The 27,558-nt window shown below is 48.1% G+C and overlaps 2 protein-coding genes across 4 annotated transcripts in view; one reads left to right on the plus strand and one right to left on the minus strand.

The window, feature by feature from the left end:
* The window catches only part of AGK (acylglycerol kinase), a 75,804-nt gene extending 62,278 nt beyond the window's left edge, over positions 1 to 13,526 (plus strand). For both annotated transcript variants that reach the window (XM_055335326.1, XM_055335327.1), the window contains exons 12-16: positions 2,280 to 2,427; positions 2,868 to 2,965; positions 9,361 to 9,431; positions 11,391 to 11,475; positions 12,556 to 13,526. In XM_055335326.1, coding sequence (XP_055191301.1) covers positions 2,280 to 2,427; positions 2,868 to 2,965; positions 9,361 to 9,431; positions 11,391 to 11,475; positions 12,556 to 12,693 — 540 coding nt within the window. In that variant the 3' untranslated portion in view covers positions 12,694 to 13,526. The remainder of the gene's footprint in view (positions 1 to 2,279; positions 2,428 to 2,867; positions 2,966 to 9,360; positions 9,432 to 11,390; positions 11,476 to 12,555) is intronic.
* A 1,836-nt stretch (positions 13,527 to 15,362) lies between these two features.
* Positions 15,363 to 27,558, minus strand: part of DENND11 (DENN domain containing 11) — a 47,086-nt gene continuing 34,890 nt past the window's right edge. The window contains exons 5-9 of one of the 2 annotated variants that reach the window (XM_055335357.1): positions 25,367 to 25,505; positions 24,084 to 24,215; positions 23,797 to 23,947; positions 23,010 to 23,078; positions 15,363 to 21,404 (exon numbers count right to left, since the gene is read on the minus strand). In XM_055335357.1, the coding sequence (XP_055191332.1) occupies positions 21,209 to 21,404; positions 23,010 to 23,078; positions 23,797 to 23,947; positions 24,084 to 24,215; positions 25,367 to 25,505 (687 nt within the window). In that variant the 3' untranslated portion in view covers positions 15,363 to 21,208. The remainder of the gene's footprint in view (positions 21,405 to 23,009; positions 23,079 to 23,796; positions 23,948 to 24,083; positions 24,216 to 25,366; positions 25,506 to 27,558) is intronic. The other variant, XM_055335358.1, reaches the window with a different exon arrangement.

Genomic DNA, 27,558 nt, shown 5'->3' on the forward strand with positions numbered 1-27,558 from the left:
AACCACGGAGCTGCCCGTGGAGCACTGAGGGGAAGGGGGTCCCCATGAGGGTCACACACACGCCAGCCCCGGGAGTGGGAGTGTTGGGACAGGAGGGCACCCACTGAATGGGGCAGCCTCAGCCTCGGAAGCTCTGCTCACCTCCGAGGGGGCAGCTGAGCCACATTGAAATGCCAAGACAGTGGAGGGGGACCGCTCCTTCAGGAGGCTTGACTTGGAGAGGAGAGAGCTAGGAAAGGCCAGAGCTAGTGAGAAAGACAGGCCATGGACTGTTTAATTGCATAGAGAGAGAGCGCAGTGCCTTTCTGCCCTGAAACAAAAGATAGGAAGAAAGGAAAGAGGTTGGGGCACCTGGGTGGCTCAGTGGTTGAGCGTCTGCCTTTGGCCCAGGCCATGATCCCAAGGTCCTGGGATCGAGTCCCGCATTGGTCTACCCGCAGGGAGCCTGCTTCTCCCTCTGCCTGTGTCTCTGCCTCTGTGTGTGTGTGTCTCTCATGAATAAATAAATAAAATCTAAAAAAAATTATAAAAAAAAAAAGACGGGGTGGGGGGGAACAGGTGAGAGACAAGGGACAGACGCAGAGCCTGACTGAACCTGCAAAACTCAAACACAGGTCGGAGGGCATGGGTCCCTTGGTACTGGGCCAGCCTGGGATGGAGGAAGGGATGGGAGAGAACTAGAGCCAAGGTCCAGATGCAAACAAATGAAGAGAGGGTTAAGGCAGTTTCCACTGTTGTCCTGACTCGCTGAAGCGTGGGGAGCCAGGGAATATGTTGAAAATGAGGTGGGTGCTAGGGGTTGGGGGGATCTTAAAGAGAGATGAAAATAGGGAGGTTTTGAAGGATCAACAAGTAGCATTGAGGACCTGAGACCAAAGATTTGATGTGGCACAGGTGTGCCCTGTTCCCTGAATCAGTACCGACCTGGAGTATTGTTTGCCCATCTAGTAACACTGAGCCACAGGGTGCAAGTACAGAAACCTAGTGACAAGCTCGATCCAGAATAGGGGCTTCTCAGGGCACATATTATGCAATACCCAAAGACACATGAGGACCAACAGTGATGGGAAAAGGGTGATTTAAAGTAATCAACTTCATTAAGCACTGAGAGAAAATAGTGTATCAGGGGCTGGAATTCTCAAAGTGATTAGAAATTTGGTGTGGGGTTGGAGCTTCATGGGCCAAAAATCACACCCATCTCTTCCTCTTCTGAGTTTGAACCAAGTTATGAAAGCCAATGCAGGAGCTAGGCAGATGGAGATCAAAACACCAGCTTTATAAATGTCAGCAGGAGAAAAGGACACAGCTTAGATAATGCGGTCACAATCCGATTTCCAGATACTCCAAATTGAATTCATCCCCTTAAAATGTCTCCTTCAGGGCAGACACTGCCATAGGAAGACAACTGTATGAGGAAGCAGTGAGTCCCCAGGACAGCCACATTCAGATGGAGAGGGAGAGGGGGAGGGAGGGAAAAGCCAGTTACTCCTTTGTAATTTACTGCATGAGAACCTGAGACCAAGGCAGTGGGTCACCCCAAGAGACCTGTTCAGTACAAAAGAAGCAGTCAAAAGAACAGAAGAATATGGGGTGTGGCTACAGAGTAAGACGTCAAGGTTTTAGGTTTCTAAGATGGAATAGTTCTTGGTAACGAGAAGGACCAGGATGTGGCCATGGAAATAGGTGGCTGGGGACTTAGGGATGACATCAAGTGTTGAGTGGCTAGGGTGTTGTTTTAATTACTCCTGTGGACACTAATGAGACTGGACTGGGGTGTCAGGAAGTAGAAGACAAAAAATCTAGTCTGAGAATGATGGTCTTTGAAGCCTTGGCTGGATGGCAAAGCTAGCCTAAACCATTCTGGGCTCCGTGTGGAATAGGATTCCAGAAGGGAAGAAGATATTTGATGCTTCGATGCATTTCATTTTTGTGTCACCATCTGTAAACCAAAGATAAATTTATTATGGAATGATTCTATGCTCATTCATACTGATTTTTTTTTTTTTTGAAAAAGTATAAGCAGTGGTGGTTAGTCTGCTTGGACTTGTCTGCTCTGTGATTGTGAGAGCAGTGGAGGCAGCACTCACCGAGTTCATGGTTTTCAAGATCAGCCTTCAGTAGAAAAAGAAAGCTTGAGGATCCCATGTTCCAAAGCAGAGATAATTCCATTCAGTGAGATTATTATTAATTTGCTTTCAGGCAGGTGTAGGTAGATTGACCTTTGCAGAGACCCTCCTAGAGTTTGGACATGACAAGGTTTTCTCTCTTCACGTTAAAAGGAGTGGCCTCAGACACATCAAGCCTCAATCTCGTACATGGGACCTACAGAGAGACCTCCCAGTGGAGCAGAAGAGACCCCTCCACGGCCATCTTTGTACAGGAGAATATTACGAAGGCTCGCATCGTACTGGGCACAGCCGCAGGATGGTGAGCCACATGCTGCTTGCAGAGCCCTGGTCAGTTCAGGATGTCCGAAAGCAGACCCCAAATCAGTGTGAGACACGTGGTGCAGGAGAGGCCTTTCAAGAATCACTGAATTTTCCTTCTGTGTGCCACAGAGTGGGACTCAAACCAACACTGTGCCATGAATGGAAATAGCCTGGGTCATTGGTGACAAACCATGGCTCCCTCTGTCACTGACCTTTATGTTACTGTGATTGCTTTAATAGATGTTTTGGGTATAGATGTTCCATTTGAGCCTGGCTCTTCATCCTGTGTGTAAGAAACTATGAAATAAATAAAACTGAGGTGGAGAATCAGGGGGTAGGTTTGAGTGGCCAAGCCAAGCAGCCGGCAGCTCGCCATTGGTGGGAGAGTGGTGAGATGTTAGCGGAAGAAATTGACCTGAATCTAATGCCCCCACACAGCCCTTTCACAAGAGGTGAGCCCCAAGGTCTGGAAGGAAGTGCAGCTGTCCACCATTGAACTGTCCATCACAACGCGGAACAGTCAGCTTGACCTGACGGTAAGCGTGCCATTTTACTAGCAAAGCATTTGGTATCTGGGAAAAGTGACAAAGACTACATGGCCTTCCGCTAATCGGGTATTTTTTATTTTTATCCTTTTGGGGGAGAGAGGAAAGGATTGGGGAAAAGAGGATGTGGTGTGGTTTTAAGGAATAATAGCAATGAGAAGAAACAGCAGAGTGAAGTAGTAGCTTCAAGATTTGCAGTGTCTGAGCCAGTATTCTGGGCACTGCTTAGTAGCCACCAACTTTCAGCCTTTAGAAATGAAAAGTCAGCCTGTTCCCTTTTGTCTCTGGAATAAAAAATTGCAGAACTTTTACTTGAGCGAGTACCCATTATTCTTGTGACTATATTAAGTATGAGGATTTGGGTCCCCAGAAGAAAAAAAAATATATATATATATACATATATATAGACAGTCTACTCTGTTGACATGCACTGTCCAGTACGGTAGCTGCTAGACCCGTGGCTATTTGTTTTTATTGTATTTATTTATTTTTATTTTTAAAATTTATTTATTTTTATTTATGTATTTATTTATTAAAATATTTTATTTATTTTTTCATGAGAGACACACAGAGAGAGGCAGAGGGAGAAGCAGGCTCCATGCAGGAAGCCCGATGTGGGACTTGATCCTGGGACGCTGGGATCATGCCCTGAGCTGAAGGTAGACGCTCAACTGCTGAGCCACCAGGCGTCCCAGCTATTTGAATTACATAAAATGGAGCACTCATTTCAAGTGCCTATTAGCTGTATGTGGCGAGTAGCTGCCACATTGGAGAGCAGATACAAAACATTTCTGTTAGTGCAGAGAGTTCTGGATGGCACTCCTATTGACAAGACACCAAAAAAAATTCTTGAAATAAAGCAGAGGTTGGCAAACTGGTCTGCCACCTATTTTTGTGTAGGTGGCACACAAACTAAGAACTGATGTTACATTTTTAAATGGTTGTGAGAAAAATCAAAGGAAGAATAATTTGTGATACACAGAATATGAAATCCAGGTCTCATTCACATAAAGCTGTGTTGGAACAGCCACATGCATTCACATACATGCTGTCTGTGGCTGCTTTTGTGCCGTGACTGCTGAGTCAAGTTGTTGCCACAGACTCTCTGGCCCAAAAGCCTAAAACACTGACTCTTTGGCCAGAAAGTCCAGAGTTTTCTGACCCCTGCTGTAGGAAAAAACCTTAGAAGTTTGTATTAGCAAGCATGCAAATAGAAAAGTCACCCTGCCCTGTGGGCCAAATCCTATGATGAGGTTTTATGCAGATCCAGGTAGTATGTTTACAGGTGACCAGGTCAGTCTGGAAACTGCATGTGGACTTGAACATGGTGATTGATGAATGTACGCAGGCAGCAGGAAGGTTGACTCTGACATTAATGGAGTATCGAGTTGTTTTCTAATTAGAAAATGTAAGACATGTCTGTTGTTTAACATATGGATAACACAAATTAATTCCAGTTGGATTGATGGATTGAATTAGGAAAATAAAACCATGAAAGCACTAGAGTGAAATCAAAGTGTTTATCAATATAAGCTCGGGGAGGACCAGGCCTTTCTAAGCATGGTGTCTAAGGCAAAATTCATATCGATGCATTTGTCTACTTAAAACTGAAGAAACTATAAACAACATTTTTAATGACACATTGGGAAAAAGAATGTGATAGAGCAGGAGTTAAAGCTTTCCTTTATAATAAACTATTAAGAAATAGGCAAAGGACTAATATAAAAAGGCACAGGACAAGAATAGAAATTCACACAGGAAATAAACATGGAAAAGTATCTTATATTTGCTCAATATGAACTATATGCTAGGTACTGCCCTGAGAATTTTGCATACTGTCAACTCATGTAATCCTTATAACTGCATCATCAGGGAGATATAACTTTTATATGCATGTAATAGGTAAGGAAACCGAAAAAGTGCCCATATCCAAGAAATGCAAATTAAAATAACAACAGAATGTCCTAAATTAAGCATGCTTGTGTTTGCCATGTGGGTGGGGAAGTGGGCACTCATGCATTTCTGCTGGAACTGCAAATTGTAACACCCTTTCTTGATGGTGTCTTGGGGTCTCTGTGAAGCATCCAAAATAGACTTAATAGAGCCAAGGGCGTGCTTATATTTCTAGGGATTTCTCCTCCAGGAATAATCAGATGCATATACATATGTAGTGTAGCCATTCCCTTCTTTCTTACATAATGGAATTCTGGAAACACTGGTGAACATAAAGGTATTAAGGTTGGAAAAAAATAGATTCTGTTCCAGAGGAATTTCAAAAAGAAAGATAAAATTTCTAATTCTACATTGCTTTTATACCCAATCTCTGATTATAATTATTTCTAGTATTTTGTTCTTGTTCTTTAACATTGTTCTTTTCTCTGATGACGGAACACCAATGAATGGATGAAGTTCAGTGGAGAAGGTGATGGTGGCTCCAGATTAGGCACATGCAGAATGCCGAGCGCTTTTTATCTTGGTGCCAATTATGAGAGTGTAAGATTCTGTGCCGCTTATCACAAGGAGCAGACCATTCATTTTCTGTTTCCACACGTCTTTGTAAAAATAAAAGCAAATGCAATAAAATATTCAAAGACAATGAAGCTGCCATGTGATAGCTCAAAACTCATTTATCATTTAAAAAAGTACATTCAGAGTCAAAGAGCCTTTACAGGGTGTGGAATGTGTGGAAATTAGGATCTCTTGTACAGTCTGTTCACTGTATTTATAATAGCAAAATATGTAAAACAAATGGACCGGGGGACTGATTAAATCCATTCTGGTACATTTATTTAAAATGTTCTATTTACTGACACGGAACGATATTCATCATATATTGTTAAATGAAAAAACCAGGCTAGTATGATATGCATCACATGATTCTATTTTTATTTTAAAAAGAAACACTTTCACCTATAATTGAGTTCTGTGAATGATGGAGGTAAGGCTCTAATTTTGTAATCTTTGCCCATAGAAAGCCTGTTGTCCAAGCACCATTTATTTACCAAACATCCTCCACCCCCCCGCCCCCATCTGCTGTAAAGCCTTTTATACTGCGGGAGCAGATGTGCATGGATGTATTTGTAGGTTCTCGATTCAGTTGCTCTGTTTTTCTAAACCTGTATTAGTACGGTGCTTTTTTTTTAATTATCATTTTATAATAAATCCCTCTATGTTTTTCTTCTTAAAGAGTCTCTTGGCTATTCTTGACTCTTTGACCTCAATAAATCCCTTAAAAGTTTTATTTTATTAAGTCCCACATAAAAATCTGTTATATTGATCAGAATTACATTGAACCCGTAGATCAATTTGAAGAGAAATGACACTTCTATAATATTGACTCTTCTGTGGTATGAACATAGCAGAGCTCTTAGGCTTGTAATGCCTTTCAATGAAGTTTATAGTTCTCACATTTTGTCTTTTGCTGGATATATTCCTGGTCATCTTAATTTTTGGTGCTGTTTTAGACAGTATCCCTTAAAATTTCTTTTTTAAATATTAGATTTAGATGGACATGTAATTGACTTTTTAAATATTGATACCGAATCAACAGCTTTATAACTAAATTCTTACTCAGTTTTACTAATGGATTCCTTTGGGTTTTATATAGATTGAGTCCTAACAAATGCAAATGGCGCAAGTTTTGTTTTTCCTTTCAAATACTGGGGCCTGCTAATCCTTTCTCTTACCTTCCTGCTGTGGCTAGGACCTCAGTACAGTGCTCAATAGAAGTAATGGTAGTCAGTGTCATCTGAAGCCTGATGTAGACAGAAAGGTTTCATTGCTACGTTCTTGAGATTGATGGGATTTTTTTTAATAGATACTCTTTATAAGATTAAGGAAGTTGCCTTTTATTCCTAATTTTGCTAAGAGTTTTTATCATGACTGCATATTTAATTTTATCAAGTCCCTTTCCAGCATCTATCAAGATAGTCTTCTCATGTGAATCTGTCAGGGTCATCTAACATTGATTTTTGCATGTGCACTATTTGCAAAAAACAAATCCTAGACATATATTATAACTCACATGTATAACTACTTCACTTCCCCTCTTAGCTGGCTAGTATACCTTGGAATCTTTGCGGGTCCAGAACTGAGCTTCTGTTCTTCCCTTGCCTGCCTTGATGGCAGTGGCAGTACTCCATCCAGGCTCCCCACTGCTGCTGAGTGGAATTCCAGGCTTTCAGTCCCTCAGGCCAAACCTCTCAGATCCACCCTCTTTCCCCTCACATCTGATCTTGGTGGAAGTGCTGGTTGGTGGCTTCACCTTCTAAATAATGCCAGCGCTTAACACCACCTCCCCTGCTAACTGCTCCAAGCCACCATTGCCTTTTGCTTGGGTGATTCCAGTGGGTTCCTGAGTGGCTCCTTTACGCCCCCCCCCCTTCATTCTCCTCTAAGTACAGCATCCAGAAAGGTCCTATTGAGATGAAGCCAGATCCTGTTCCTCTGCGTAGAAGGTTCCAAATGGCTCCTCCTTCCACTCAGCCTAAGAGCCTTATAATGGCCATCAGACCTTAGGGCCCTGGCCTCCCCTCTTCTGTGACTTCAGCTCCTGTTGTCCCTTTTTCTCGCTCTGCTCCAGCCACACTGGTTTCCTGACTGTACTTTCACACGTCAGGCATGTTTCCACTGTAGGGTCCCTGCCCTGGCAGTTCCCTTGTGTGGATCGCTCTTCCCTACACTGGTGGTTCTCAAAGGATAGTCTTGGGGAACTTGTTAGAACTGGATGTCCTTGGGCCTCACCCTAGATCTCCTGAACCATAAACTGAGAATGGGGCCAGGGTCTGAGTTTTAACAAGCCCTCCAGGTGATACTTGCTAAAGTTTGGGAACCGCAGCCCTGGACATGCACATTGCTAATTCCCTCACCTCCTTCAGGTGCCTGCTCAGAGCTTAGTTTCTCAATGAGGTTCCCTTGGACCCCTCTTTAAAATAATCACCCCTACCACCCATACCATCTCGTGTTTCTTGTGTTCTTTTCTCTTGTTTTTCTAATAAATTCTAATATATTTCTAATATACTTTTTTATATACTTCTAATATACTTCTAGTATAATCTATCGTTTTTATACTGATACACTCTAACATGCTTCTAATATATTTTATAACTTATTATGGTTAGATTTTAATTTTTTTTTGTATTCCCTCCACTTTCCCCAGTAGATAAATTTTTTATAAGCAGAAATACTTTTTTTCGTTCGTTGATGTAACATAAGCACCTAGGAGAGTTGATGTAGTTGACACTCAGTTGTTGAATAAAAGGTGAACTTAGAGCAAAATCATTCCCTCTGTGTTCTGCAATTCCTGGTTGAAAGAGAAAGTTGTGTTTTGGTAGTGCTCTTTAATCTTAGGCAAAGGCTGTCTGCTTTCAGCAGCTCATGGATTATCCTGGGGCTACAGATTTTGAACCTGTCCAAAAAGAAACAAAACCTGTATTGAAGTAGACACAGAAGTATTGGTTCGGATTTATAGAGGGCCAGCTTTGTATTGCTAGCCACTGACTGGCAGGGAACTGCTCCAAGAACCCAGTCTGGTTTTATAGCCACTTCCTCATAGCTTCGTTCATCTAGAGCTTTTGGTGGTCGGTAATGAAAAAATTTAAAATACTACCATGGCAGAAACGGATTGCTGCTCTTCAACTCTGGTTGCATATCAAAACTGCGTGTAGTACATTTGAAAACAAAACAAAAAACAAAACAAAAAGAACATTTGAAAACACATACTTGGCGGGTACCTGGGGGACTCTGTCGGTTAAGTGTCCGACTCTTAGTTTTGGCTCAGGTCTTGATCTCGTGAGTCCTGAGATCGAGCCTCATGTCAGGCTCTGAGCTCAGGGAGGAGTCTGCTTGAAGATTCTCCTCTGCCCCTCCCTTCGCTTTTGATCACTCTCTCTCTCAAATCAATCTTTAAAAATACAAAAAACCCAGCACATCCTTGGGCTCTGCATGCCAAGAAGCTGCTCCATCAGGTGTGCTGTAATGCTGATGTATAGTGAGGATGGAGGCTCGCTGGGGTAGGCGGACTGAGGCCTGACCTCAGGGAGGGAACCCTAGAGACCACAACAGCTGTGATGATTAGTGGTAGAATGGCACAGACCTCTTACTCTGAGTTCTGACAAACATGAGTTTTTGTTTAGCTTATCTGGGTAGCAAAAACCAGCCAACCAAACAAGCAAGCAGTGATGCATTTCATGGCATGTAAATGATACGTCAATAAGGCTCTTCATATATTTATAATAAAAAAAGGAAATATATTCAGGATTAAGTTATTAAAAGTGAAAGTCTCTGTATAATAAACAGCTTCAAAATATGAACCCCTGAGGCTAACGGACAACAGGTTGCATTAGCAAAAATGTAGAGTATTAATGTTAGTCTTCCTGACCTTCTAGAGCAAAGAAGACTTCATGAACATCTGCATTGAACCCGACACTGTCAGCAAAGGAGACTTCATAACTATAGGGTAAGTGGGCTGGGGATTTAGGAAATGCTGGTTAAGTAGTTGGTATTCCAGCACATACTATTCAGGGTCCTCATGAAGTCTAAGATGGAGACCCAACTTAGGACTTACGTGATTTGGGGACAGTATAGCCTCTTTCGAGTATTTGGGTTGACACAGAGAACGCACTTCTCCTACTCTGGACTTCCCTGTTCATTTTAGGAAAGTCAGAGTGTGGGGACAGTCTGCCATTCCAGTGAGATGAAGGATTCAGTGTAGCATGGCACAGTGTCCAGAACTTCCTTCAGGGTCAAAGTTGCTGGCTACAGATCTTGATTCTGCTACGTCCTGGCCTCATGACTTGGACAAACCCTTTAACTTCGTGGGCCCTTCTCTGTGTATGGAAACGAATATATAATCACATCTAACTACTTCAGGATTGTTTTGGAGTCTCAAACAAGAGGCTGTATGGGAAAGTCTTTTTCACAGTGGTGAAGCATTTCGCTATATCAGTTACAATTCATGCCAGTCCACCTTGTCCTGCTTCCAGGGAAGTAATGGAAAACCTGAAAAGGTATTGAGTACCTTGGACAATCTCCAGGCTTTTCTCCTTTTTCACTAGAAAATATCCTCCAGTCCTGATTTCTTAAGCCTGACCTCTGCCAGAGTTTCATTGGTTACGAATGCTCTAAACCCTCCCAGCCAGCTTCAGCACATCCTAGGAGCCCACGTGTTGCCATGCCAACTGGTAATCTGCTAGGAGATTTTTTTTTTTCTTTTTTGGTGCTTTGTCTCAGAGCTCCCTCTTGTGCTCATCTAAGGAGTAGACATTGCTGCTAGAGCAGCCCGGTCTCCATGGCTACCCCATTATCTGCGCCAGAACCCGGCAGTGAAATGTCTTTCTTTGGTTTGTGGTATTTTTGCCTTTGGTACAAATTCTTCAGATGCTGACTAGCCCATTCTGCAGGCTTTGCTTCCCTTATTGTATCTGTCGTAGAAGGAAGAAAGGAAAAGCCTTTCTGTCTCCTAGAGAGTGTCCAGAAGCCACACACAATCTCAATTGAGAGTGTGCCTCTCCCCTTCCCCCAGGCCAGTGTACTCAAATCTCCTTCATAGTACTGACAGCTGAAAATAGAAAGAAAAACCGATTATATTGCTTAATGTAGGTGAAGTCATTATGTTCCGCATCATTGCAATCATCATCTTCAGCAGCAGGAACATGGTTTCCTTTGGTCTCAAATAGGAAGTGAGATTAGGTAACGCCTGTTTCCTCTGGGTATTGGAATAGAACATTGTGAGGTTGCTCTAGAAAACTCTGAAGCTTCATATACTAAAGACTAATGTTATCATTTAATGATAAAGAATGGACTAACTGACTTGGATTAACTTTTACTCTTTCCACTGACACAACCAGCTCTCATGGGTATATGTGCGTGAGGTGGAGGGAGTATGTGTGAGTGTGTGTGTGTGTGTATGGACAGTCTGATAGTTTTCACTCCAAGGTAAAGATAGTACTATGCTAAGCAGACTGTTAATAGGAATAGAATCATCAGGAATCGGTTATTCATATACATGCATAAAAGAAATGTGTAGAATAAAAAAAATGTTTTCTCCTTCAAGTAATGATACACTTACAAGTGCCAAATAAGACAAGTTTAGTACTTTTTCTAAAACTACTAAAAGTATTTTTCATTTCATTCTAATGTTTAAATTTCGGGTTTTTTAATAGCCCAAGGGTTAGGTACAGAATCACTCTGTCTTCACTTCATCCACAGTTCTCTACAGCAAGTTAACCTTCCTTCTCAATCTAAAATATGTCACACTGCTAAGCAAGCATCATTGTGGGAAAATTAGTCACGGAACACCATGGTTCAGCATAGCATGAGCTCGTCTATTTAATCTAACAAAAGAACTTGCTGTGCTCTTGCAATTGAATGAGTTGCCAGCCTTGGTGTCCAAATGTGCTTTTTCCTGTACCCACAGAAGCAAAAAGGTGAGGGACCCCGAGCTGCGTGCGGCCGGCACCGAGTGTCTCCAGGCCAGCCAGTGCACTTTGCTGCTTCCTGAGGTGAGCAGGGGTTCCCGTCCCACAGCTTCAGGTTCTTTCTTGGTCCATCTTCCTTTTGAGGAACAGACCCTCATTTGGTTGCCCGGTATGGGCCGCGCCCTCGGCCAGGCTCTGGGTGATGGTGAGGAATACTTGAAAAGATGAGAGGACCCCCTTCTGAGTCAGGGGCTAAGCAGGGGACTCCTGAAGATTTCAAGTGTTTTTAAGCCACGATTCTCTAAAGTGATCTTTACATCTCCTGAGCCTCTATTTTTCTGAATGTACATTACATAGAGGTTGCTATGTTATGACACAGGGAATTCTCTAGTTGGCAGGTACTCAGTGGATCCTACATTCACTTTTTCCTTTTTTATAAAGGATCTGGAAAATCTTGGGGATGGCATTGAGTTTTCTGTATTATGAAATGCCACACTTAGAATAACCTATATAAGTGGGGAAAATGTTAGGAGTATAATCTAAATTAAATTATATAGTTATTCTGTGCGCCCTGCCTCAGGAAAGAGCTGCCACAGACGGCTTCTGCAGACTTGGGGCCATTATCCAAGGTATTCAGAAAGGATTGTAGGTAAAACGGAAGCTCTCCCCCACAGTGGGTGGCACCGTAGTTTGAACATAGCAAATGTTGAACTAAATGCATGAATTACAGAAGGTTTTATAGAGTCTGTACCATTAATGTTGCCATATTTGAGGTATCAAGCTACTATGCAAGTCCTAAAGAAGAACCATGAAAATAAGTGAGTGGACATCATGGCTTTCCTAAGAGAAGGGCTCAGAAGGTCCTAGAACATCATATGTTCCTGAAAGACGTGGGAGGACCCCTGTCATTTAGTAAATATTTTTAAATTCTAGCCTTTCTCAAATCCCAGAATATTCTGGGAGGTGATAGAAGCCCCCTGCCCCCCGCAAAAAAAAAAAAAAAAAAAAAGGATGGGAGAATTGGGATTAGTTGCAGAAGCAGCACCAGACTTTAAAAAAAAAAAAGAGCAGCAGGATCAGGCCTGAGGAGGAGGGGGTTGTCCAGGGGCAGGACCGCGGCAGCCCATGGCTGGAGTGAGTGGTCCACTCCCCTCTCCTCCACAGGGAACAGGGGGCTCTTTCAGCATCGACAGCGAGGAGTATGAGGCGATGCCGGTGGAGGTGAAGCTGCTCCCCCGGAAGCTGCAGTTCTTCTGCGACCCGAGGAAGAGGGAACAGGTGCTGCCTGGCGCGGCCCAGTGAGCTGGCCGCCCCCACCCTGCACTTTAGGCCTCGGTGGGACCAGCAGGCGCAGCCTGCCCTGTCTGCCGTTGTCGCAGGATCCCAGGGGACCTCCGTGGCAAGTACTCCCCCCCACAGCCCCCCCAGAGCATGTGCAGCCTCCGCCGTCACCCTCACCCCTCGTCTACCGTGGTTTTCCAGGCAGGTCTGGGAGAGGCCCCCATGCCCTTGGCTGCGAGAGGGCCTCCCCGGCCTCACCCCGGTTTTGTCCCTGCGCCCTCCTGGGACTTCAGCGCCTTGCCCGCCCTCCGCACCTCCGTCCTCTTTCCAGGCTTCCCCATTGGTGCAGTGACTTTCTGGGCTCGGACGCAAATTTAGCTTGTTGGCAGTTCACCCTCCATCCTAAAGACACGCGCGGCGTTTCCGTCTTCAGCCCGGGCTGAAAAACTATAAAAGGCCAGTTTGTATTATTTTTTAAAGTAGCGCTTAAGTATTGGTTTGCATGAGAAGCACCTGGGTGCATGTTGACAACGGACTTGGGGTTCACCCCAAACCTAGTCACTCGGCCTGGGGACAGGGCCCAGGAATCTCCATTTCTAAAAGAAAAAATAAAAGCAGGCACCCTCCCCCAGGTGCTTCTACTCCAGGAGGTGCCCCCAGCGTCACCTGCCAGTGTTGTACAGCATACCACTCCCTCTTCTGCTCATGCACCCCCCCCCCGAAAAGGATTTTGAAAGATCATGTATCCCCTCACTTTCTAGATATCAACATAAGATGTTGCCAAAGTATGTCTTTCCTTGTGTCATGTAAATATTATTTTAAAATAAAACTGTTATATCACTCTTTTAAACATACTTGGTTCAATTTAAATGTATAGAAATTTGACACTTATCCTCCATTTACAAAAATAAACAAATAGGTTCTTTGGTATTTCCATTCCACTTTCAGCAAAGAATGCTATCACAATGTGATCTATTTTCATGCCTGAAATTTTATCACTTGCCTTATTTTCTTGCCAACAAAAAAATATAACACTAAAAAATTATTTCCATTTATAAGTTAATCCTGTACTGAGGTAATTACTGAAATACAACTGATAAACAATACTGCCAATTTTTGATAATTAAAAATTAACATTTATTAGAATGCTCTTTAATGAGTTCAAGAACACATTGTTTACAGCTGAGAACAGGACTCAACGTCATTTATATTCCTTGTTGCGTTTCTGATAGTTCTAAACCCCTAAATTAGACGACAAAGAATTCTAATGTCTTCTTTGAATTCCTTTGGAATTCCAGATCAAACGTTAGTAATCTACCACAGTAACAGCTTAATTATATCTTCTTTTAGTTTGTTGAAAGCAAGAGAGCCAGAAACTACCTGATTCGCTAATGATTTGTAAGCCGGGCTTTATAACCATTCACTTTTACTACTACCGTCAGGATTTTCCAGGGTTTGGTGCCCCTGAGGGTTCTATACTCCAGCAGCAATGCCTGGAAGCGAGGAGATGTGCACCTTTTCATAAAGAGGAAGCGTGGGGGATAAAGGGGGTAAGTAGGAAGCGATGCCTTGGCCACAGGCTCATCCCCAGGCAGATGGGTTTTAGGACAGTCCGTCTCCCTGTGCCCGTGAATCCCTTGGAGAGTGAAGACCAATGCTTGAAAGCATTATGAAGCAGCTACAAAAGGCCAATGAAGGAAGATCACAAAAAACAAGGCTTACCTGTTAAGCTCTATATTCTTCAGAGTGGGGTCAAAAGCTGTGCTTTGCCCACCAAAAGTAGGTGGGTTCCAACCTGCAGTAGAAGGAGCACCCACAGAGGGGAGGAGGGAAAGTTTCTGTAGGAGCCAGGAGGGTCCTAAACCATCTTGGGTTTTGGATAGAATGTAAAGGACCAGCGCGGAAGCTGGCTCTCTTCCTCGGTGATTGGCTGGCTACCAGCATGTGGGTTTTCTTAGCGATTCTGAGCCGTCCAGTGATGTTTAATAGATTAATATTTTTAATTCCTTTTGAAATCTAATCCCCGGTGGGAATTCTTTCTTGATTCAAGCTATTTCCTGCAAGAACATGGTTTCCATATTGTTTATGGCCTTGTCCTTGGCACAGTCCTGGCGCACACCATCCGCATGAAGGACACCCAGCAGTGCAGCTCTGAGAGCACCTTGTTGGCCAGGCTGGGACTGCGGAGGGGTCGAGGACACCCTGAGTCCCCCACCTCCTGGATGCACAAGACTTTAGGAAGGCTTTACTCAAAAGCTAAGATTATTTCTAATAAAAACCCAGCAGATGTTTTCTAGCATGAGAGCTGTTTGCTTAGCACCAGGGCTGGCTTGTGCACACAGCTGTAGTCACCATATGCCAGTGCTTTCTTTACAGAAGCAAGAGTTCAGCTCTCACCCCAGCCCTAGGAAGGTGATATCATATGGTCAGTCACGTACCTGGGAAAGGAGGAACCTGGCTTTGAACACAAGAGCCCATGACGGTAGGAATTTACCCCTGTACTGCCCTAAAAGAACTGCCCAAAAAGTTAAAAATGAAATGAAACTTCCATGTGTGGCTGTGTGCACAGTCCCGGCCATCCTGGATGGCACGGTTACTCCGAGCTCTGGTTCCCATTACCTCGAGGTGGTTTATGCAGACAGACCATGGCCTGTAGGAGGGCAGGTCCCAGACTCGCTAGGTCGCTCTGTTGTTTGTGCTCCAACATGGGGCCACCCTCTCCTTCCTCCCATAAAGCACACTTCTCAGACTGGTGAAAGACCACTGCACACACATGTTCATGTTAAAATGTGAATTTTAATTGTAAAAATTGTATTCTGTAAATATAGTTATATCAACCTCTGCACACAGCTTGGTTCAGATATATACAGATATGATATACACGGATGTTATTTGTACCACAGAACAAAATCCATTAAACATTTACTCCTAGCTCCAGGATTAACCCCAGCTTTCTTTAGGCCATTAAAATCATTACCATTCAAAACGGAACAACATACCTATATGCACTAGTATTCAGGGTAAAATTTATCAACTGTCTTACTAATTAATTTCATACTATGAGGTAAAGAATTTAAACAAAAATAGATTCAGTGTCTCTTATTGCTATAACTCTTATGCTGGGGTGTTAATCAAAATAGGGATTTGACACTTAAGGCGACGGGGGCGGCTATGCTGATCCTAACGGGGGAAAAATAGGAAACCATTTTTCCAAGCCTACAAACTATTCCTTTTTCAGAAAAGGTTTATTTCCCAGACCTATAAAAAAAAATTTAGACAACAAGCTTGGGTAAATAAGAGGTTAATTTTGCTTTCCTCTACTCTGACCCCTAGAGTCTCCTACCCAGTCTGTCCAAAAGCACAGAATCGACACCCTCTGTAAGTCTGGTCTTTGTGGGCACTCTACACAAACTATTCCTAATGCTGCCTTAAATATTTTTGTCGACTTTTATCTTCTCTTGATTTGGCCAAAGGAAGTTTTCACTCCAACGTCAATGAACTATATTTGCTACCAGCTAATTCAGTGACCACCGTTGTGGATCATCCCAGGCTAATTTCTAAGGCCCTAACCTACCCGTGTCCCCCAACTGTCCTCAGCAGAGTAAATGTATCGTTAGTAAACCGGCATTCTACAACAAACGTAATTCACGCCCATCCTTCTACCATGGTAAGTAAATAAATTTTCTGAATTTAGGCTATGTTACCACTAACAGGCCATGGGATGCTGAGCTTCTAGAATAAAGAGGGCCTTATTTCTCTATTATCATTTATAAGCACTAGAAAAACTCTTACTTCCTTTCTAAATGTGCAGTTTCATCCAACTGCCCCTGTATTCCAGCTCCAGAAAAGAATTAAAGTGCCAGGTTATAAAATCACACCGCTCCAGTAAGCAGCTCACTAATCAGCATTATCACGTTTACACGCTTTGTACGGGAATTTTCCCTAAGGTCAGGGACTGTGTCATCCGCCTCAGGACCGTCACGTTCATCTCCTAGAGAGTGCGGTTAAGACCGCAGCACCGTCTCCTTATTCACACTCGAAAACAAAACTTTTCTATGGAGTCTCGGTTGCTTCCAGATTACACAACTTGGCATTTCTTCAAGGATTATAGTTTTGAAATGTCCTTCCATCTCAACATCTGCACACTCCATCACACAGTAGTATCGATAGAAAAATAAACTCCCATTTCTTATAAGAAAAACATTAACTTAATTCACAGTTGGCCTTTCTCCCAACACTCTTAGCAGCTCCTGGGAACAGAGGTATATTCATCTCACAACGGAACACTAAAAAATCCACGGCTCAGGAGTAAGAGGAGCTCCGGACTCCTCGCCGTCCCCTACCTGAATCAGAAAAGGGTTTTCCTGGAATGAGAAGGGACAGGTCGCATTCGCAGGAGCCTCACCACAGGGCCTGAAGCAGGGCTGAGAAGGGCGGTGGGAAGATCCTCGGGCTGGACCTCACAGGTTCCCGGCCTGCTGGCAAGGAACCAGACGGCGAGGCGGAAGCCCCTGCGTGATGCGTTGGTCTCGGGTTGCCTTTCTTGCCTATTTCAGAACCAATATCCTACGGAGCAAAGTTCACTATCAAGCTGACTGTGGCCTTTTAATTTTTTCAGCTCCTCCTCCCTCATCTCTGCAAGTGTGATCCATATGGGGACTTGGAGAAAGCGTCTCAACCATTCCCTGGGCTATACGGTTTTAGAAAAAAAAAAGGAGGGGGAAAAAAAAGTTCCCTGAGGTCCCTGCCTCTTCCCAGAAGGTTGTTGTCCTCCCATTAAAAGTTTAATTCATGACTGCCCTTTACAGAAGGTTCCCGAAAGGCCTCAGTTTAAAGGTGAATCATCTCATCTTTTTATTGCGTTGGAAGGGCTTTCAGTGTATCAAGACAAATAGCAAGTTTATCCTCCTAGCCACCAGAATGAAAAACACCCGACTCAGCTAGGATTTAATTTATCTTTACCTTTGTCTTCTAGCTAAAATGCCAGGTGGTTACGCGGATACGTCAGTCCACACGGGTGGCATTTAGAACGGCCTGTGCCCTGTGCTATACTTAAAATTCTCATCTTGATTTTCACGTGGAACAAAACAAGGTACGTTACAGATGCAAGTTCTGGGCTAATTTATTTCTATCATTATCAATGAATTCGGCACCCATTCCCTGGCCAAACGGAGGAAGCTGCCATGCTGGACAGCCAGTGCCTTCCAATCCATGGCAGTCCTGAGGACGGTGCGTGGCCCCGGGGGGCACACCGGAACGGATCCACCCCAGGCCTAGGGCCTGCTCCATGCCTCATTAAAGCCCTAGCTAATTCTAAACAAATTGGCCCATACTTTTGGCTCTCGTAGGAGATAAATCCTACCATTTCTGACTCTTCCTGAAGAAAGAATCCTAAGCCTGAGCACAGCTGGACATTTTCTCCAAGGCTGAATATTAGCGTCTGCCAAGCCTGCAGAACTGAAAAAAAAAAAAACCACTTTAATAGGCCTTAGTCGCAATTTGCTGGACTTCAATAAACCCCAGGCCCGGATTCTTGCTTGGCCCCATTGGGAATCCTTCCACCTGGCTTTTCTCTGATGACTTGATTCAGGAATGAGAGCAGCCCAGGTGTCTCAGGTCAGCAGTGTTTCCAGAGGAGCATGTGGCTCACAGCTTGGCATCAGATCAGGCTTCAAATTCTTGGAAGGGCCAAGCCAGCTGAGGCAGGGGAGGGGATGAGGTTCAACAGTCCAGGAGGGTCGCTCCCCGGCCCCAGGCTCCCAGCCCTGCTTCAGGAGTCTGCGGTAATCATCCCTGCTGCTCCAGACCTGATGGACCCTACAAGGCAGGAACGAAGATGCTGGCCCAGGTCTTCTGAACAGAAGTAGAAAGGTTTTAAGGAAATCTTTCAACAAGGACTCGAAAGCAGGTCTGTGTGGCTTCTAGCTTCTGCTGTTACTGCAGGAGTCCTTCCAGGTATACCTTGCACCAGTTCCCCTCTTAGCGAAGGGGCAGCAAATGATGCCGGGTGCAGCTGCAACCTGGACGTACTGGCGGGGAGGAGAGGGATGGGAGCAGAGTCAGGTCCAAAGTCAGTCTTCGAAAGGTGAGCTCAGAAACTGGAGGCTCCATATCACAATCCAGGCAAGAAATACTCAGGGGAGGGTGGACAGTGACAAAGGGGAGTACAGAGCCGGGGGGCATGCTGGATTTCCGGCCCCTAAGGAAGCTGGCAGGGGAAGGACTGAATCCTTGAGTTCTCTCTGAAAAGGGCTACAGGGTGGGTGGGGGAGTTCTGTGTGGGGGTCGGCGGAGCCCAGGCTCACCTGCACACTCCCCTCCACACGCCCCCTGCTCTGCACGAATGCGAGGGGACCGCACAGGAGGCCACGTGGCCGCCAGCCTGTTAGAGCCACGAGCTGAAAGGAGCCTGGAGCCCCACCCAGCATTCAAAGGAAAATACTGGAACCTCGCTTTCACCTTATGACCTTTACATGAGCACCTGTGAACTTGGAGTTGCAATTCCACACACACGGGCATTCACGTGCAGAAGGGCACGGGCGCAGAAGTCCCCTTCCAACAACCAACAACGCCCTCAAGTCCTGAGGAAGAGGACCTATGTCCACCGAGAGAACGTGACCCTTCCCGCCACCCCTACCCCTGCTTCGGGCAGACCAGCCCCTAACTACGCAAACCTTGAGCCTTCAGACAGCACTGCCATGACCCAGGTCAGAAAGGCCGCTCCTTCCCCAGAGACCAGACAACATTGCTCTTCAAGGAAAGAGGTGGCGAAGCTTCTTATGTAAACACATGTATTACCGACACGATGGTAAACCCACACTGCAGAGGAGAGAAGTGTAGTAGTTGTACAGTTTATGTGTCAATGCCCGAACTTCCCTATATATTTACATAAAAGAGGTTACTTTGATGAACCAATATGCGTTTGCATTTTTTACATGTGAATTTCTTTAGTCTTGAATCCTGCATCAAGGAGCTACAGTGAAATATTTCTGAATAAAGCAGTGAACCCTAAAAAGCTAGTCTTGAGATAGGACATGTGATCCATCCATCCGAAAGTTATTTCTTTGCGTGGCTGGAACCCGGTCACAGACATGGATATGTGGCGAGGCCAACGACACAGCCAGGCAAGAAGGTCGAAAGGGAACAAATTGTCACCAGTAACCCAGGAGCCCGAGTCAAAATTGGAAACTCTGTCCCAAAAGACCTAAGCTCTGCGTGCGAAAGCCGGCTTCAAACAACTACCATCTCCTCTAAGTTGGCACCCCTGGAATGCCCAGAAGAGAAGCAGCAGCAGGGCCCCACGGGAGTCGTCCCAGACCAAAACGTGTGAGGGGAATACGGGCAGACTCCCCCTGACCCTCAGGGATTCCAACCACTTCCCTAGGTGAAGGCACTGTCAAATTCGCTGACAAATGTGTTAGTCTCTGGCCCCAATTACTGAGCTCAGGGAATGTCATCTCTGCCCAAGAGAAACTTGTGAAGCCTCCAAATTGGTAGAGTCTTGCTCTAAACTCTTGAGTAACCAGCTCAGATCCTTGCTCGATTACGGCATCCACTGAATCCCTTTTGATCCAGAAGCCCTGCTAGCAACGTGTCCGGAGGACACATTCTCGGGTGGAGAAACATCTTCTCCATCCTGTTTGAACCCCAACTGCTCTACACCTTTGGTGGCAACCAACGTTACTCTTTAAAAATACCTAAATTACTTCCAAGAGAATAGTTAGCCCTTAAAGGAAACTAAACGGTAAAGTGAATTTGCTTGCAAGGTCCAGGGCCATCCCTAGAGGAGGGGGATTTGGAGAGAGGAGGAGTATCACACTGAGTGGCCGCTAATCTACTCTGAGGAAACTCTCAAGGCTTCATTCTACAATTTTAGTTTCCAGCTGGCTGGTAAGAGAAGCCTCTTCCTGTCATTCTGTGCCGAGAGAGGTTCACATTTAGTGAGAGAAACATCCTTTTGTTCCTCTTCGAGGGCTCTACTCACATGAACAGAGAAGACGCAGATCTGCCCTACTGAACAGGAGAAGAGATCTGACCTCAACACTGGACTCCCAGAACGGATAAAAACCCTGAAGGGTCAGGAGGTCTAGCTTCCACCTTCAGGAGGTGCACATCCAAGGCCACTCCGGACAGTTCTCTCAGTCTCGAGTACCTCAAGGGATGGAAAATCAGAGACTTTCTCAACAGTCCACCCAGTATTTCCAGAGCTCGGCCTGCTCCTAGTGATATATGGCCTCCACCACGTTCCCTCAAGTCACTCAATATGGAGAGGAAAAACTCGGCTCTGACAACCAAACCAGGCGGCAGTTCTGGGAGAAAGTGGTAGATTCCAACATCGTACCAAAGCAGGACACAAAACCAAGGTAGTCTCATCTCACCACTAGGGAGGAAGGGACGAAAGGAGATTGCAAAAATCACATTTGTTGGAAAGTATAAACCATAATCCTTTGCATCAACTTAATAAAAAATGAGTTCTTCTGGGGCCCAGTGTGAAATCCCCAGGTGAGAGCGGCTCACCAGCCTCGGCTCACTCTTCCTACGGGCAACAGGGGTTGTCAATGACCAACATGACGTCGATGCCATAGGCCTCCAGCAGGTCCATCAGAAAGCTCCGGTCTCCTTGGGGGTCTAGACCCATGCCGCGGGCATGCTCAGCGGTCAGAGTTTTATCTTGACTGGCAGACACCTCCAACAAAGTCTGAAATATCCGGTTGTTTTGCTCGAGGAAAAACCTGCATTCACAAGACACAGGGAAGGGGAGGCGGGGTGCCAGAGGGCAGAAAAGAAAAAAGTCACCAAATAATCCACACACAAAAAACCAAAACTACATCCCTTTAATATGCTTTCAAATGGTTTCAAAACCAGAAACCTTTCTGAAAATAAGGAAATAGGATCAAAGTTCAAGGGTTATTAAACTGATACCCAGTTTAGCAAAACTATGGACATTAATCAAGCACGATTAGCAAAGTCTCTGAACGAGCAACGGCCTGCCTGCCAAAGACCAGCCTTCCTGCGTTAAGGTTACTATACGTACCATGTTCCCATTCGCGGTGTTCCTACATTTCTTAGTCATAAGGGAAGAGAAAGAAAAAACAAAACCAAGAAACCCCCCCCAAATCCAACCCTGATAATGTAGTTCTCTGACGTCAAGACTTAATATGAGAAACTAAAATTCACCTTCAGAGTCACGGCCAGGCCACTGGAGCCAGCAGCAGGGGCGAGCCTTCGTGGGGACAGAGCAGGGCCCTGAAGCCAACTGCCCCCAGCCTGAGCCACCACAGTGGAACCCAGGGAGCAGGGGCAGGCACGGGGACACTCCTCAGCCAGCGGGGCTAGGAGGGAGGGGTCAACGAGGACACAGAAGCCTAAGCCTAGCTGTGGCCACCAATACTACCAAAGATTCCCATTATCCTTGGGTATTTGTTTTCCTTTGATTAGTCTTTTTTTTTTTTTTTTTTTGGTGGTGGTTGGGGGACAGATGATACACAGAACATGATTTAATTTACAGTAGGTACTACAGAAGCGTCATATTGAGGAAAGGCATGAACAGTCTCTCAACTTTTTAGCCATACTCCACAGGGCTCAGTCGCAGCAAAGACACCCAGTGCCCGAAGCAGCTCTAAATGCCCAGGAATTTCAGAGACAGTGGGGGGTGTCAGACCTTGCCCAGGCCGTGGGCTCTCTGTTCCCCGTCAACACCGGGTAGGCACGGGCGAGTGCACTTGGAGAGTGTCACGCTTTTGTCGAAATGTCAACCTTTAGTTTCCGACCCCTGAGTCCCCCGCAGTTGGAGCTGCAGGTGCCCTTCCCGGCCCCCACCCAGGACACGGCGACGGAGCACCCCCCAGGAAGCTGGTGGACCCCAGAAGCTGGAGGACCCATTTCTGCTTCGAGTCCGGCCCTGCCCTCCCTGCTGGCGCCGCTTCACACGGCTGCTCCTGCTCGGAAAGGAGAGCGACACCCCGAGGTGTCGGGACCACGGCTCCTGCCCTGACCTCCGCCTCTCGCTAGGTTCAAAAGTGAAAATGTCTGATTTAACCCGTAACACTGGATGCAAGGAAGGGCTTGACTTGCACGGGGCAATGGAGGCCGAGCCCTTGAGGCCCGAAGGACACACGCGTCCACACAGCGGACGTCGGAGGTAATGCTCAACGGGAAGAAACAGGGCTCCTGGTGCTCTTAACCTCTGCTGCTTCCCTCAACTCCTCTGGTGGCCCCCAGCGGCATCTCAGGGCTCCTGGTGGACTCCGTACGGGGTCCCGCTCAGTGTCCCCGGGCTGCCGCGGGTGACGGGGGAGGGCTGGAGGCCCGAGGGGCTGGGGCCCGGGCTGACTTACAGCACAAAGAGGTCCTCCTCGCACGGGTTGTAGTCTTCTTCCACCTCCTGGGAGTACAGCAGCATCTGCCTGTGGTGGAGGAGGCCCCATCACGCTCTGGTGCCGCTGCAGGACCCCCCCCCCCCCCCCCCCCCCCCCCCCCCCCCCGGCCAGGTGGTGGCCGGGCACCTGCTGGGCCCCCTGCCGGGAGGAGCATCCCCAGCACCCCACCAGCCCTCGCGCAGGGAGAGGCGGACAGAAAAGGAATGCACAGGGCGCGGAGGCCCTCCCACGGGCCAGGCCCTGTGTGACCCCAGGCAAGTGGCCATCGTGCTTAACTGCCCAGCAATCAGGTGATGATGTTACTTTTTTCGCTGCTGATGGCAAATGATATCATTTATTCCACAGCACAGCCACATTACTGAGAGTTAGGGGAGCAGGCCCGGGGAGGAAGCCCCTGGAGCAAGGCCTGGAGCAAGGCCTGGAGCAAGCCTGGGGAGCAGCCCGGGGAGCAGGCCCAGGGAGGAAGCCCGGGGAGCAAGGCCTGGAGCAGGACCCGGGAGCAGAACCAGGGAGGGAGCCCGGGGAGCAGCCCATGGAGCAAGCCCGGGGAGCAGCCCGCGGTCAAGGCCGTGCTCGCGGTGCTCTTCCTTGGGCGTCAGAGGCCCCAAAGCGCCTGGCAGGAAGGCAGCCCCACGCCCCGCCAGCCCAGTAAGCAGGACAAGCTGCCAGGAGCCCGGCCCGCCACCTGCAGGCCTCCCTGGCTCCCGGGGCCACCGCTCCCCGCGCCCCGCACCCCGGCTCCCACCTCTGCTCGTTGAGCCGCCGGTACTTCTCGCGGTCGGCGCTGTTGATCTTCAGCAGGGGCTGCAGGTGGTCGTGGTGCGTCCTCACGTTCTGGTTGTCCACGTACACGTCATACAGTTCCCGCTTCTCCTCGAAGATCTTCTCGGTGGTGCCTGGGACACCCGAGTTCAGGGCATGGGAACCTGGAAGCCGCCCCGGAGGCACCAGCCCGACCCCCGGGGGAAGCGGGGGGCCTGGGGAGCCGGAGGCAGGGCTGTCCGGGGGACGCGGGGCGGGCCCCGTACTCACAGGCCACGTAGGACACCTCTACCTCCAGGCTCTCGATGTCGGCCACGTTCACGTAGAAGAAGGGCTTGGACTCGGGAATGGTGCCCCCGATGCCAGGCAGGGACACGTTGGCCAGACAGCAGCAGCAGTACACTGGGGACGGGAGGGGCGGGCCGGCCTCTGTCCTCCCTCGTCGCCCGCTGCCCGCCCCGCCCGGACAGTCCCCTCCAGGGACGCCCTGGAGCCTCTGCGCTCGGCCGGCCCACCCTGAGTCCCCAGCGGGCTCTGGCCCAGGGGATAGGTGCGAGCCTCTCGGGCCTCGCGGCAGCATCCGATCCCAGGTGCCTCCCACGGTCCCCGTCTCCCGCCCCCCCCTCGTCCTAGGCCTTGCTCATAGCTCCCGCCTCGCCCGGTTCCCTCCCTCCTCCCGGCCGCCCCAGGTCCCCCAGGTCCCCCAGGTCCGCATCTGTCCTCCCCATTTGCTGCTTCCCGTCCTGGGGCTGCATCACCTCCCCTCCCTCGCACTCTCCCCGAGGGACGAGGGACGCCACCCCCCCAGGTCACGGCCAGGCCGTGCTCAAGTCTACCTCCAGGCAGCTTTCCCCCAAGGCCCCGACCCCACCCCACCAGAGCCTGGTGTTCACCCCGTACACGCCGTCAAGGCTGTCACTCCCCCCTGGCTCCTCCGCGACCCCCACCTGGTGGCCCCACCATCCTGGTCATCCTGGACCCCACGTCCACCACCTCGCACACATCAGAACCTCACAACCCGGGAACACCTGGGTGGCTCAGTGGCTGAGCGCCTGCCTTGGGCCCAGGGCGTGATCATGGGGTCCTGGGATCGAGTCCCGCATCAGGCTCCCCTGTGTCTGCCTCTCTCTCTGTCTCTCTCATGAACAAATAAAATCTTAAAAAAAAAAAAAAAAAAAAAAAAAACCCTTACAGCTATATGTTGGCAAATTGAACTCCAATAAAAAAATTTTTTTTAAATTAAAAAAAAAAACCCTTACGACCCAATCACACGCCAACGTTCGCCAGGTGTACCTCCTCAATGTATCAGAATCCATCCTCCCTCCCTGTCTACGCGCTCTCACCAGCCTCCGGCCGCACCCCTGAGCCACCTTGTGCCCCGCCGGGGCCCACATTCTAGAATCCACGTCCACCCCTGGCACTCCCAGGCTGAAAACGCAGGCTCCTCCTGGGACGGCCCAAAGTCTTCTGAACTTGGTCAACAATGCAAAGACTTGGGCAGTTTCTGCTCCAGGAGACTTAGGAAAGAAACCCCGGCTGTGGCTGCTACCTACCTCTATAGCACACGACACCCACAGGAGGGGGAGAAAATATCAAAATGCGCTTTCGAAGTAAGGCAAATTTCCAAAGGATGAGGATCTGTTCTCCAAAGAACTTGATAAACTGAGACATGCAGCCAGCTGGGTGTGTGATCTGGAAAAAAGGGGAAGATGACACGAGCCTGTTAAAAACTGTGAAAAAACAAAACAATAAAAATAAATAAATAAATAAATAAATAAATAAATAAATAAATAAACAAACAAATAAATAATAGAATTTAAAAGATTAAAAAAATAAAAAATGCGGAAAAACTCTTCAGTACCGCTGTGGGCTAAACCCGCCACCCCAACCCCCTGCCCCCCAAGCTCCAGAGATCAACCAACAGATGCATTAAGGGATGGCTGCTTCCACAACAAAATGGTATTTTTCACTTTAAAGTCTCCCCTTCAGGGACGCCTGGGTGGCTCAGGGGTTGAGCGCCCGCCTTGGGCTCAGGGCGTGACCCCGGGGTCCCGGGATCGAGTCCCGCGTCGGGCTCCCCGCATGGAGCCTGCCTCTCTCTCTCTGGGTCTCTCATGAATCAATCAATCAATCTTAAAAAATAAAGATAAAGTCTCCCCTTTAAACCAGATTTCCATACTCCACGCAGCTCCCCTGGTGCAGTGAAATGAAGTCTGACTTTGGGGATCCTTAGGTACTCCAGCGCCCCGGTAGCAAAGCAGAACAGAACTTTTGAAAAGTCCTAAAGAAAAGTTTCTGTAGTGACCGAACACCTGGACGAGAGCGTTCAACCCGAGGCATCACTGAGCCCTGGAGGGACGCAGTGCGGGCTCCCACGTACACAGGGCCCGCGCGTCCGCGCAGGTTATGGGCAGGAGGACCCCCCGGGCCCCACAACCGCCGCTCGTGGGCCTCAGCTCTTCCCTCCTGCCAAGGCCACGGAGCCTGTCACCCCCAAGGGCTGCGTCTGGGAGCTGGGCCCCCAGAAAAGCTGGATTCCCATGGGCCCTGCCACTCACTATCGGGCCTCGGGAAAGCAGGCCAACACCTCGGGTCCACCCCCCGACCTGCGGAAGGGGGACCATCCCGTCCCTCACGCGGCTCTAGGACCATCTGAGGAAGAGAACACATGACCTGCTCAGCGCTCAGGAGCTGCTGGAACGGGGACCCCTGGCCCTGGGGAGTGCTTGGGGAGGGCCCGTCCACGCTCGTGTGTCAGAAGCACTAGTGCGCACACCCCCCCCCCGGGGCGCTGGCGAGAGCCCCAGAGGAGCGGCGCCCACCCCAAGCTGCGCTGGGCTCGCTGGCTGGGAGCCCTGGGTCCTCCCGCAGGGTGCCTCCCCCTTGCCCCCCATCAGCAGAAAGGGGAGGATCCCTCCCAGATCTCCGGGGGAGGCGCGGAGCCACCCGCCGTCGTCCGGCTCCTCCAATCCCAATCTTGCACCCGAGTCCGGAGGCCAAGAGACAGGAAGGGGAGCCCGGCCCCCCCGCCCCCCACCCCCGCCTCCTGCCTCCCTCCAGCGTTGCTCTACTGCATGCAGGCCTGGCACGGTTTTGTCCAGATTGCCTGCGCCCTGGGATCCCAGAATACGTGATTAACCCTTAATTCTAGTCCTACTCATTCATTCATTCATGCCCGGATGCGCTCAGACAAGAAATACTTCTCACGTGCCAACTGTGCACCAAGCACCGTGCTAGCAGCCTCCATCCAACTGTGCACCAAGCACCGTGCTAGCAGCCTCCATCCACAACGAATGGAAGGGCCCAGCACCCGCCCCCCATACAGCGTAGAGCCTCCTGGGAGAAGCAGGTGCACAAGCCATCACGTCTCAGCCCGAGGCCGTGATGGGAGAGAGCGGAGGCTGCAGGAGCGCCCAGGAGGTGCCCCACTCAATTCTCGGAGAGACAAGGAGGCCTTCCTGGAGGCAGCGTGTCTCAGCTCGGACATGAAGGATGAACTGGACCAATGGTGTTCTTGGTAGAGCACCAGCATGTACAAAGGCCCGGTGTCGAGAGACAACTTGTCACTTCCTGGGAACTGCCACTAGCTGACGGCGATGCGGGAAGCAGCCACATGACAGACGGTTCTCCTGCTTCTACCTAAATCCATTTCCTCCATCTGGGCCTTGTTTTGTTGTAGCTTTTATAGGACACTCTCCTCCCTACTCGTGCAGCTCCTGCCTTCACATTTCCCCTCCCACGGCAG

The sequence above is a fragment of the Nyctereutes procyonoides genome, unplaced genomic scaffold (assembly GCF_905146905.1).
Source record: "Nyctereutes procyonoides isolate TBG_1078 unplaced genomic scaffold, NYPRO_anot_genome, whole genome shotgun sequence".
Classification (NCBI taxonomy): domain Eukaryota; kingdom Metazoa; phylum Chordata; class Mammalia; order Carnivora; family Canidae; genus Nyctereutes; species Nyctereutes procyonoides.